The 10,974-nt window shown below is 58.5% G+C and overlaps 1 protein-coding gene and 1 pseudogene across 1 annotated transcript in view; both read right to left on the bottom strand.

Annotated features, from left to right (window-relative positions):
• The window catches only part of MYOM3 (myomesin 3), a 52,070-nt gene extending 47,023 nt beyond the window's left edge, over positions 1–5,047 (bottom strand). The window contains exons 1-4 of the mRNA XM_054721281.1: positions 4,992–5,047; positions 1,518–1,693; positions 1,217–1,297; positions 105–264 (exon numbers count right to left, since the gene is read on the bottom strand). Coding sequence (XP_054577256.1) covers positions 105–264; positions 1,217–1,297; positions 1,518–1,678 — 402 coding nt within the window. The 5' untranslated portion in view covers positions 1,679–1,693; positions 4,992–5,047. The remainder of the gene's footprint in view (positions 1–104; positions 265–1,216; positions 1,298–1,517; positions 1,694–4,991) is intronic.
• Positions 5,048–6,599: 1,552 nt separating this feature from the next.
• Positions 6,600–6,903, bottom strand: LOC103304989 (guanine nucleotide-binding protein G(I)/G(S)/G(O) subunit gamma-5-like; annotated as a pseudogene).
• Between the last annotated feature and the right edge of the window lie 4,071 nt (positions 6,904–10,974).

The following is a 10,974-nucleotide window of genomic DNA, read 5'->3' on the forward strand; positions in this document are numbered from 1 at the left end:
AAAATATATTTTTAAAAAAGAGGGAGAAGGGGGTAGAGTGAGGTGGGTGGCACGTGATGGGTCCCAGGTCTCAGGCCCCTGGGGTCCCCAGCCCATCCCCTCACCCGCCGTCTCAGCGCCTTCCGGTCGCGGCTCTGGCGCAGCAGCCACTGGGTCCGGAGGAAGGCGATGTCCGTCCTCTCCAGGTCATTGCCGAAGCCCACGCGCTTCTGCCCTCGCTCCTCCAGCTCCACGGTGGAGGTCTGGCGCCTCAGCTGGGCCTCCCTGTGGCGACAGAGGACCTCAGTGGCTGAGAACCCAGCGTTGGGGAAGGGCGGTGCCATCCCCACGCCCGGCATTGCCACCTGTATTTTACGCTCCTTGAGGACAAGAGCAACTTTTAATCCTGTCTTGCCTCCAAAATACCGTGAATGGGTCCTGCTTACAGTAGGTGCATAATAGCTGCTCTCAGTATGGTTTGCAAGGCCCTTTCACAAACCATCGTTCCTCCTGTTTTCACGGCAACTAAGTGGACAGGCACTAGTCTCGCCGTTTTATTTTTATTTATTTTTATTTTTAATATATTTTATTGATGTCAGAGAGGAAGGGAGAGGGAGAGAGAGATAGAAGCATCAATGATGAGAGGGAATTATTGATCGGTTGCCTCCTGCAGGCCCCCCACTGGGGATGGAGCCTCAACCCGGCAGCTGCTGCTCTGTTTGGGGGTGGGCATGTGCCTGGACCGGGACTCGAACCGCGACCTCCTGGCTCATAGGTCGACGCTCAACCACTGAGACACACCGGCCGGGCTAGTCTCGCCATTCGACAGGACAGACACCTGCGGCTCAGGGACTTGCTTCAGGCCAGCCAGGACCAGGACGCAGGCCTCCCAGCCCAGGGCGCGGCCTGCGGATGTTCCCACACTCAGAGGCTGTTCCAGTCTTGGGACTCGTGTCTGAAACTTGGGGCGTCTTTACATGCTCCTCCTGCCCCCAACCCCTCCTGCACCGGCTGGGGAAGGGTGGACCCCCACCCTCTCTCTGGGGGATGGTGTCCGTGGACTGTGGGCTTTGTGGCCAGGCAGCCCTGGGCTTTGACCTTGGTCCAGCCCCTTAGTCTAGATGTGTCACTCTGGGCAGCTTGAAGCGCAGAGTGGGCGCCCAGGAGGGAGGCGGGGCCTGGACGGGACGGCCCCTCTGAGCCCGGGGCTCTCGGAAAGAAAGGCCGCTTGACTTACCAAGACATCTCGTAGGAGGTTGTGAGAGCCAGGGCGGCTGCGAGGGCGTGGTCTGCGGCGCTGAACTGGTACTCTTCCTCACTGCCCGGAAAGAGAGGGGATGGCCGGGGTGTGGCTGGGGGCCTGGCTGGGGCTCCCTGAGTTTAGGGCTGCAGCTACCCACCTCCGCCCCAGAGGCCAGCAGGCGTGGCCGTGCCTCCCTCCTCAGACTGGGGTCTCAGGAAGCAGGGCCATGCCTCCCCCCTCAGACTGGGGACCCCAGGGGTGGGGCATGGCCGGGTGGGGTCCCTGACGCTCCCACCTGCTGCGGAAGGTCCGCCTCTGCACCGAGGAGCCCATGTGCAGGCTGTGCTGCCGCTGCTCCTTCTGCTCCTCCTCCTGGCGGCGTTCCACCCGGTGGACCTCCACGGCCTGGGGGGGCTGGGGCTCCCCCACATTTCCAGCGCTGTGGGGCAGAGTCATGGCTGCGAAAACAACCTGCCAAGCCAAGGTTGCAGGGTCACTCCACCAGGCGTGGGCCCAGCATCTCGGGGAGGTGTGTGGGTGGCGGGGTGGGGGTTCTCTCTCCAGTGGGCAGACAGGGGAATGGAGGCCTGAGAGGGAGAGGGACTCGCCCAAGGTGACGGCGGCGGACTTTGTGCCCCGGGCCTGGCTTATCCACCACCCCACGCGTTCCCCAGCGGAGTGAGTAGAGCCCCGCTTTGGGGATCAGGCTTCCAGCTGCAACCCTGTCCTTGCCGCGCGGTGTGACCGGGGGCAAGGCCTTGCCTTCCCTGGGCCCAGCCTCCCAGGTGATTGATGGCTGTAATGTCCAAGGAGTGTTGTGGGACTCAGGATGGGCAGCTGTCCTTGCTCTGCTCCCCCTGCATTCGCCACACGCAGTCCTACCCCCCTCCCCCTGCCCCCAGCCTGCTGTCCTCACCTGGAGCGTCCTCTCCGCCTGCTGCTTTTCTATTCACACTTCAAAGCCCCACCTGAGCATGTGTCAGTGAGCGCAAAGGCTGAGTGTGGAGACTCTGCCCCCCCCCGCCCCCCCCTGTGATCGCAGCTTCTCATTCCAGTTTACAAGTGTGTGACCTTGGGCAAGACTCTATGACTTGGTTCCTCATCTATAAAATGGGTCTATCGACCTCTCAGGTGGTTGTAAAGGTTTGAGGAGTGCCCAGCGCATAGTAGGTACTATCTAAGTCAGGCGTCCTCAAACTACGGCCCGCGGGCCACCTGCGGGTGTTTTTGCCGTTTTGTTTTTTTACTTCAAAATAAGATATGTGCAGTGTGCATAGGAATTTGTTCATAGTTTTTTTTTTAAACTATAGTCCGGCCCTCCAACGGTCTGAGGGACAGTGAACTGGCCCCCTGTTTAAAAAGTTTGAGGACCCCTGATCTAAGTGATAGACATTAACATCATTTTTCTAAGCGCTGCCAAAAAACTGCAGGCCACTTAGACTTCCCCTCCTCTGATGCCTTTTGCACTTTTTATCTGGACTTCACCAGTTAGCTCCGACTCAAAAAATGTCTCCTCTCACCATTCAATTACTTCACATCTGTGCACCTTGAGCTTCAACAAGGTTGTAAATGAGTTAAAAGTCGCCACAGCACGTGCTCACTGTGGGCCAGGCCGCATGTTAGGAGTTCTCAGATGCGTGGTTCCCAGGCCCTACAACAACCCAGATCGCACGGCGGCACTGCCATCAGCCACTTCACTGTGAGGAGGGGGAGTGCTTGCCCACGGCCACTGAGCAGGCGGGGGCGGGGCCACGACTGGCACCCTGGTCTGCCCCCCTCGGAGCCAATGGGTCTGAAAGAGGCTCAGGGATCAGGGAGCGAACCCTGGAGGGGAGGGGAGGCGAGGCGGCCCCGTGCTCGCTGCTGTGGGTTCTGTGCTGAGTCCCCTCCCAGAGGTGGCTCCGTGTCCCCCCGAGGCCCCTCTGAGGCCGAGGCTCTGGGATGCTGGGAGAGTCCCCTGAACGGCTTTGATAGGCTCTCCAGGTGGGGGTTCTGGGGGGGCAGGCCTCTGGCCTGGGAGGGTTCTTGCCCGGCTTAGACCTGATGCAGACCCTGGACAGGAAGAAGCAAGCAGACGAGACTAACACTTCCGCCCGGTGCTGCCTGCTTCCATGAGGCCCAGCTCTGGGGGTCGTGGCCCCACCTCCCCTGAGGGGGCGTGTGTGTGTGTGTGTGTGTGTGTGTGTGTGTGTGTGTGTGTGTGTGTTCTGACCTGGTGTGAACATGGCACCTGAGGGACATGTCTCTAAGTTCATGGCATGGCAGGAGGGCCCACTGGCCTCCCCGGGACCCTGGGCCTGAGGCCTGTGTGGGGTGTCAGGGCTCAGGCCGCCAAATGCCACCCTGGTGGGCACTTACTGACGCCTCCCAGTCCCTGACGGCGTGCTCCTTTTGTGTGCCCACAAAGAGCACCCGGGAGAGCCTGGACCACTGAGGGGTGCTGGCCGGGGCCACGGCTGCCCCGAAGCTTCCTTGGCCTCGTGCCGTGACCTCGGCTGAACATAACAGGGCAGCACCCGTGGGTTCCCATCTGGTCGCCCCGAGGAAGAGGGTCTGCCTCACCCCGAGAATGGCTGTCTCCTGCTCCTTCCTCCTCACAGCCGAGAGGAGAGCCGTGGGTGCCACCCTGGGTGTGGGGGGCGGCTTTCCCGGGACACCGTGGCCCTGGCCCCACCGCTGAGGTTTCACGTTCCCTGGCGTCAGTGGCTGGCTCCCTTCCCCGTGCTCCGTCCCAATTAGCACAGTGCGTGGGCCTGGCCCCCATCCCTGACCTCCTGGGCCTCCCCGAAACCAGACGCCCGCTTTAGCGGATGAGCCATCGGTTCTTTTTAAAGCGCTGACTGAGCTCAGGATTAAGCATCAGGAGCCCAGCCTCCCCTGCCCTCTTCCCAGATGCTTGTGTGCCTGGTGAGGAGGGGTCTGCGGGTGAGGGCTGGTGAGAAAACCGCCCCCCTTGCCCTCTCCTGGGGGGTGGAGGGAGGCAAAGCTGGGGCTGGAGGTCCTGCCACGTGGCCACTTGCCTCGCAAGCCTCAGCCTGCTTTTGCATGGCCCCTGAGAGGCAAGGCGAGGGGAAGAGAGGTGCTGTGGGGTGGGGGGTGAGGGGTGGGGGGTGCAGTTTTGTGCTGGGCCCTGTGGGCGGAGCAGAGACAGCCTGTCAGTCTTTCTGCCCCGGCTCCGCCAGCTTCTAAGAGGCAGGAATTCTGACCTTGTTGCTGAGGAACCGAGACCATTTCTGTCCCGTCTGGCCTCAGTTTCCTGCCAGGGAACCAGGCTGGGTGAGCGCCCTCTGGCCCTGTGATTTGGGCCCAGCGGGCTGGCTCTCTTTCTGTCGCCGGGGCAGTCACACAGGACCGGGCACGGCTTAGGTTTGCTGGGCCTGAGCCCACCCTGCCCCTGCCATGCAGGCACCCCCAGGTACCCCCAGGGGGCTTTTGTTTCTCAGCTTTAAGCATCTCAGAGGGCTCCTCTCAGAAGACCCCCCCCCCCCGCCACCATACAACGGGGGGTGGGGGGGTGGGGGTGGAGAGAGACCCCTCCCACTTTCCCTGGGTGCTGCCTAAGCACATGTCTACCTTCTCTTTCCAGATCTCCCAGGACACACCTCCCCCCCACCCCCCACACACATCCTCACACCCCACACACCACACACACACACCACCACCACCATCCCCACACCACACACACACACACCACCCCACACACCCCACTTCCCAGTGAGAAGTGAGGGTCTGGCTTCCTCCCTCCCACCCTGTCCCAGGAGGTGCTCACAGCAGCAGCCAGTCCACTTGGGCGTCTCTGGGGAGGAGATTCCAGAGGACGGAGGATGCCTGGTGTCTCCTTGCCCTGGGCTCGGCGGGGACGGAGGAGAGTGTGATCCCGGAGCCTGCACGGGCCTTAAATATAGCAGCTGAGACAGTGATGACAATGGATGGGGACTGTGAGGGGGGGCGAGGGGGGGCCGCTCCCTCCGGCCAGCACAGCTCAGGCAGCAGCAACAGGTGGAGCTGTCCCCACCCACCGGCCTCCCTGGTGGCTCCTCCTCGCTCACTGCTCACTCGCTCACTCGCTCACTCTCATTCTGCTGGGTCCCTCCTGCCCAACTCCTGCCCCCAGGAGAGTGGACGGAAGGAGCAGCTCGGGCTGGTTGTATGGAAAGCGGATCAGGGGAGTTTCCCAGCTGCCAGGAGTTCTGATCTGTTCTCCCCGCACTGCCCGGGCCTTGGGGAAGACACCAGCTCCTCTGATCTGATTCCCCTCCTAAAAAATGGGGACAGTGAGACCGGGCACCCAGACTTCGTGAAGACAGTGGAAGGCATGTGCTGAGAAGTTATCACTGGCTAAAATGGAAGCATGTGGCTTTTTGTTAAAAAAAAATTTGATTTCAGAGAGGAAGGGAGAGGGAGAGAGAGACAGAAACATCAATGATGAGAGAGAATCATTGATCGGCTGCCTCCTGCACGCCCCCCACTAGGGATCGAGCCCACAACCTAGGCATGTGCCCTGACTAGGAATTGAACCATGACCTCCTGTTTCATAGGTCGATGCTCAACCACTGAGCCACGCCAGCCGGGGTATGTGGCTTCTGGTCTCTCTACCACCCCCAGCAGCTACTTGCCCAGTGCCTGTGCGTCACGGTCATGTGTGTATGGGGACGCGGCACAGGCAGATGGGGCGGCCATCTCCTCTTCACTGTCCAGATTCCTCAGGCTCCCCGAGTGGCCGCTGGGGGACCCTTCTCCCCAGCCCCCCTACACCCGCTCCCTCAATCCTTTTCCCTCACAGTGGTCATTCCTGCCCTTTGCCAGGCCTGGTGGGCACTGAGAAGGCAGACGTGAGTAAGATAAGACCATGATGTGGAGGCATCTAGACGGGGAGACAGGCAGCTACAACAGGGGAGATCCGGGAGGTAACCCTGAGCCAGGTCTCCGGGGATGACCACGTCTGGGGAAGGCTGTCCCTGGCCCCGTCCTGGGGCCTCAGGGGCCCAGCAACACTGCCTGTCACTCTTCCTAGTGCCTTAGGGCCTCTCGTTGGAGAGAGAGAGAGAGAGAGAGAGAGAGAGAGAGAGAGAGAGAGAGAGAGAAAACACAAGTGATTTCTCAGCCAAAATCCAAAATCTCAGTCTCCTGCCCCCCCTTTTTAACTTTTTATACTAAGTATTTTATTTGTATGCTGCTGCCAGTGTATATAAAATAATCATTGTTGTGAAACAGAAATTCATGAGAATTCAGAGAGGTAGATATTAAGGACTGACAAAAGCAGAAGTTTGTGTAGTAAGGCACATGTTATAGGGTAAGCTTTTTGTACAGGCTTCAGATTTAGCTCTCTTTGAATATTCACCGATTCAAGAAGAGTGGTTAGAACATCTAACTTTTACTACAGAAAGGAACAAGCTTTCTGGGGTCTGAAGGGATTGGCATTGAAGACACTCCCGTCAGCAGGGGGTCACGTTGAGCATTCTGCAGACAGAGTTGTTTCAGCGCTGCAGCTGCCTGGCAAACCTTCTCCCGGGTGAGCCCGGCTCCGGCCGGAGCGGTGGACCCACTTTCTTCATGGCGGCGACGCTGGAGGAACCAGACCTGGTGCCGGGCAGGTTGGTCGGTAGCGGGTCACCAGTCGTGGGTCCCCAGGGCCAGACAGCGGGGCAGCGACTCGAGGCTGAAAGCCCCTTTCTAAGCATTCTCCCTCCCCCTGACGCCGCGTTAAGAGCATCTTGTGGGGGGACACTGGGCAGCTCTCTCCCATTGAGCCAACCTAAGGGCTTCCCAAGACCCACACGTAGACATTGGCTGTGAGGGGAGGTGGGAAGGTGTACACACAGCAAAGAGGAGCTCAGATCCCATCCAGCAGGAGACCAGCATTTGGACTGGTCCTGCAGCCCTTCCCCCCGCGGCGGCCTGGGGGGCGGGCCACCACTTGCTAGCTGTGTGGCCGTGGGACGTCGCTAGCCATCTCTGTACAGTGGGGTCCACGAATCCTGCCTTGCAATCTGATTGCAAAGATTCATCGAGGAACCTGAAGCCTGCAGCACAGGCCTGGCACCCAGGAGACAGGTGTCTGCGGAATGAGAGCCCTGGCGACACCTGCATGACTCCGGGGCCACTGAGAGCCTTCTCCTCCCACCCGTCTGCTGGCCACACCCCAGGGATGCCCCCTCCTCACAGGAGGCCCTGATGTGCCTAATTGTGAACACAGCCAGCCCTTAGGTCGTGAGGCTGAGCGGAGGTTAGACGTGGAGTTGTGCAAATCTTGGTTTAAATCCCAGTTCTGGTACCTGTACTCACTCACAGACCTGGGCCTTATTATTATTATTTTTTAATATATTTTTATTGATTTTTTTACAGAGAGGAAGGGAGAGGGATAGAGAGCTAGAAACATTGATGAGAGAGAAACATCGACCAGCTGCCTCCTGCACACCCCCTACCGGGGATGTGCCCACAATCAATGTACATGCCCCTGACCGGAATCGAACCTGGGACCTTTGAGTCCGCAGAGCGACGCTCTATCCACTGAGCCAAACCGGTTGCGGCTGTTTTTTTTTTTGTTTTTGTTTGTTTGTTTTTATTGACTTCAGAAAGGGAGAGGGAGAGAGAGATAGAAACATCAATGACGAGAGAGAATCATTGATCAGCTGCCTCCTGCACGCCCCCTACTGGGGATCAAGCCTGAAACACGGGCATGGGCCCTGACCGGGAATCGAACTGTGACCTCCTGGTTCATAGGTAGACACTAAACCACAAGCCACACTGGCCGGGCAAGGGCTTTGTTTTTTCAATGGGTAAATTGGAGATAAGATCGAAGACAACAGGGAACTTGCCTGCCTGTCTTATTCGCTGTATCCCTAACCCCAGGAGCAGTGCCTGGCATACAGCTCGGTGTCTGCTCGTTTAAAGATGAATGGATGAATGAATGAACAAACACCTATCTTGCAGAATGAGTGAGGTTACAATGTGTAAAATGTCTGCTATAGTACCAATACTCTTCAAAGCATTCCTTCTTTCTCCCCCTTCCTTCTCTTCTTCTCCCTCATATTGCCTTCCCTGGGCTTATGCACATGTAGGACAGTCCTTTGACCCCCACTTCACCTACCAACCACCCCGAACCGCCTCACCATTTTCCAGGCAGCTGATGGCTCTCCTGTGGCCGCGTGGAGAGCTGTCTGGCCCAATGCTTCTCCCCACGACCTCCCTTATCCTGCACTCCCTCTGTCACTCCTGCACTTCAGGTTATTCCCGGTCACTGTTCTCCTCACACTTACGGGTCAACATGGATCTTCCCCGTGCCCCTCCATCTGCAGAGTGGGCAGGGAACGTGGGCTCAAGCTGCCCGGGAGCGGAGCAGGGGGCTGGGTCTCAGAGCTGTGTCCGTGTCCTGCCAGACCGGCGCCAGCAGGCGAGGCCGGGTTGTTGTTTTTGTCTATCCCGCTTTCTGGAAGGCAGGGCAGGGACGGCAACAGGGACAAGCCTTGGTGTTGACATCTGGCCACAGCTTCCTGGTCCAGGCTGACACTCAGACTGGGAGGGGCCAGAGCGACCTGGTCTCCGGGGACCTGGGAGGAGCTCCCGTCCCATCGGCCCCTCTGCTGTGGCTGAAAACTCAGGCAACCAACCCCTCTATGTCCCTGGGGTCCAGGGCTTGGGAGGCGGGGGGTGGTCTGCAGGCAGCACAGACTGAAATACCACCCAAGTAGCCCTACCCCCATCCAGGGGGTACGATGGGGGTGACTCTAGGGAGGTGATTCGAGGCCATGGACAGGGAAACTGTTGGTATAAGGGCACTATTCCCTCAACATGTCTGAGGTGAATCGCTAAAAATGCTTGTTAAAAATCCGATTCCCCAGGTGCCATGGATTTAGCGGAAAGGTGTGTGTGTTTGGGGGGGGGGGGGAGAGGATGGGGAGGAGGCGGCAGGAGGCAGTGGAGGGGAGACTAGGGAAGTTGTATTTTTATTAAGCTCCCAGGGGATTCTCAGGATGAGGCAAGTTTAGGAAACAACCTGGGCAGGTCACCTCCCTGAGCAACATTTCCTCCTTTGCAAATATCAATAATACAAAATGAGTCATCCCCCACTGAAACCGCAGGGCCACATGGCTGAGTTCCTCCTCATCTCCGACCGCTGCTGTTCCTTTCCTCCTGGGCTGGGCTCTGCCAGGCCTGGAGGCGGGTGGCAGCTCGGAGATTCCTGCTAATGGGTTCAGGGCCTGGGTCACTCAGGAATGCCCAGGTCCCGGCCCCACTCCCGGGGCCTGGACACTGCCCTCTAGTGGTTGTGGCTGTAACTGCAGGCCTGGGCTACCAGCTTTGGAGACCAGAGACCTTCCTGTGCAGCCTGCAGCCTGTCAGGGGAGAGGTCCACCTGAAGAGGGTCACAGTACTGGGTCATTCACCTCCCTCCGCAGGCACTCAGACTCCACCCTCAAGAGTCATGGAGTCCTTGGGGCATCTGTCACTCCGAGGAGCTTACAGAGCTTTGTGGCCCTGTGACGTGGAAGAGAGGTTTATGGCTTTTAATATAAAAACACCTCTGTGTTGCCCCGTCCCACTTACCTGGTGAGAGCAGTCCAGCTGTGAAGCTGTAGTTCATTACTTAACAAGCCTTTGGCCAAGTTCACCCCAAGCAACAGGGAGCAGACTTGTTTGCAGAGTGGGGAGAGGGGGAGCATTCATTAACGTCCACTTAGTGGCTGCTAAGAGGAGAAGGGGCCTGGGGTGCTGGGGAGGGCGGGCCACCCCTCTCTTATGGAGATATTGGGCCTAAACCGGCAACCCTGAAATGTTAAATATTAATTACAAACAGATAAGGACACCACCACCTGGTGCTTGTCGCAGGAGGGGAGGGGGCGCGCCTGGGTTCAGGGGAAGGAGGACACTGTACACTCTCCAGAGGTCACACCGAGGCAGCAGGACGTCGGTCCTGTTTCTCAGAAACCTTCAGATCCGGCTTTGGGACAGGAAGGTGACGGGACCCCATTGGGCCCTCCCCTCCTTATGGCTCATCCTCCAAGAATCCAAACTGGTGTGCAAAGTCCTTTCTCTCGGTGAGAACAAAAAGCACCAGGTTTGAGCTCCGACCGCGTCACGGGCTCAATGGGGCCCCTGGCTGAGTCCCTTCTCCGCTCGGGGCCTCAGTTTTCTCAGCTGAGATGCAAATGGCACGAAGGGTGTACCGGCACCCCGAAAGCACAGAGCAAGGCCCTTTCCCTCCGTGAGCAGACGTGGGGGCAGGAGGGCGAGGAGGCAGGCCTGGGGGCTCCACGCAAAGGGGCCCCCTGAGCATGCCGACACCCCCAAAACAGCTCCCACTTACAACCTCGGGAAGAAGGTTCCATTTGTCCCCGGACCCTGCTTCGGGAAGCCCCTGTGATCCTCCCATCCCTGGCTTCCTCCACCTCAGAGACCAGCTCCCCTGGCCTGGCCTGGAGCAATCCTGGAGGAAGCGGGATAAATTGAGAAAATGCCTGGTCTGAAGCCAACGGGACTGGGGCAGTGGGTCCTGTGCTGTCTGATTAAAAAAAAAAAAAAAAAAATCACAACAGGAAGTAGCTACCATTTATTGGGCACTGCCCCTGAGCCAGACACTATTACACACTTTACAGACGGTATTTAATTCCGCCCTCACCACTACCCCGTGAGGTAGGAGTTCCCATACCATTTACCAAGGAGGAAGCGGAGGTTTTGAGCGCTGATTCATTTGCTTGAAGTCATCCAGGTGGTAAGTGGTGAGGCTGGAATTTGCACCCAGATGGGCTGGA

Source organism: Eptesicus fuscus, chromosome 9 (assembly GCF_027574615.1).
Source record: "Eptesicus fuscus isolate TK198812 chromosome 9, DD_ASM_mEF_20220401, whole genome shotgun sequence".
Classification (NCBI taxonomy): domain Eukaryota; kingdom Metazoa; phylum Chordata; class Mammalia; order Chiroptera; family Vespertilionidae; genus Eptesicus; species Eptesicus fuscus.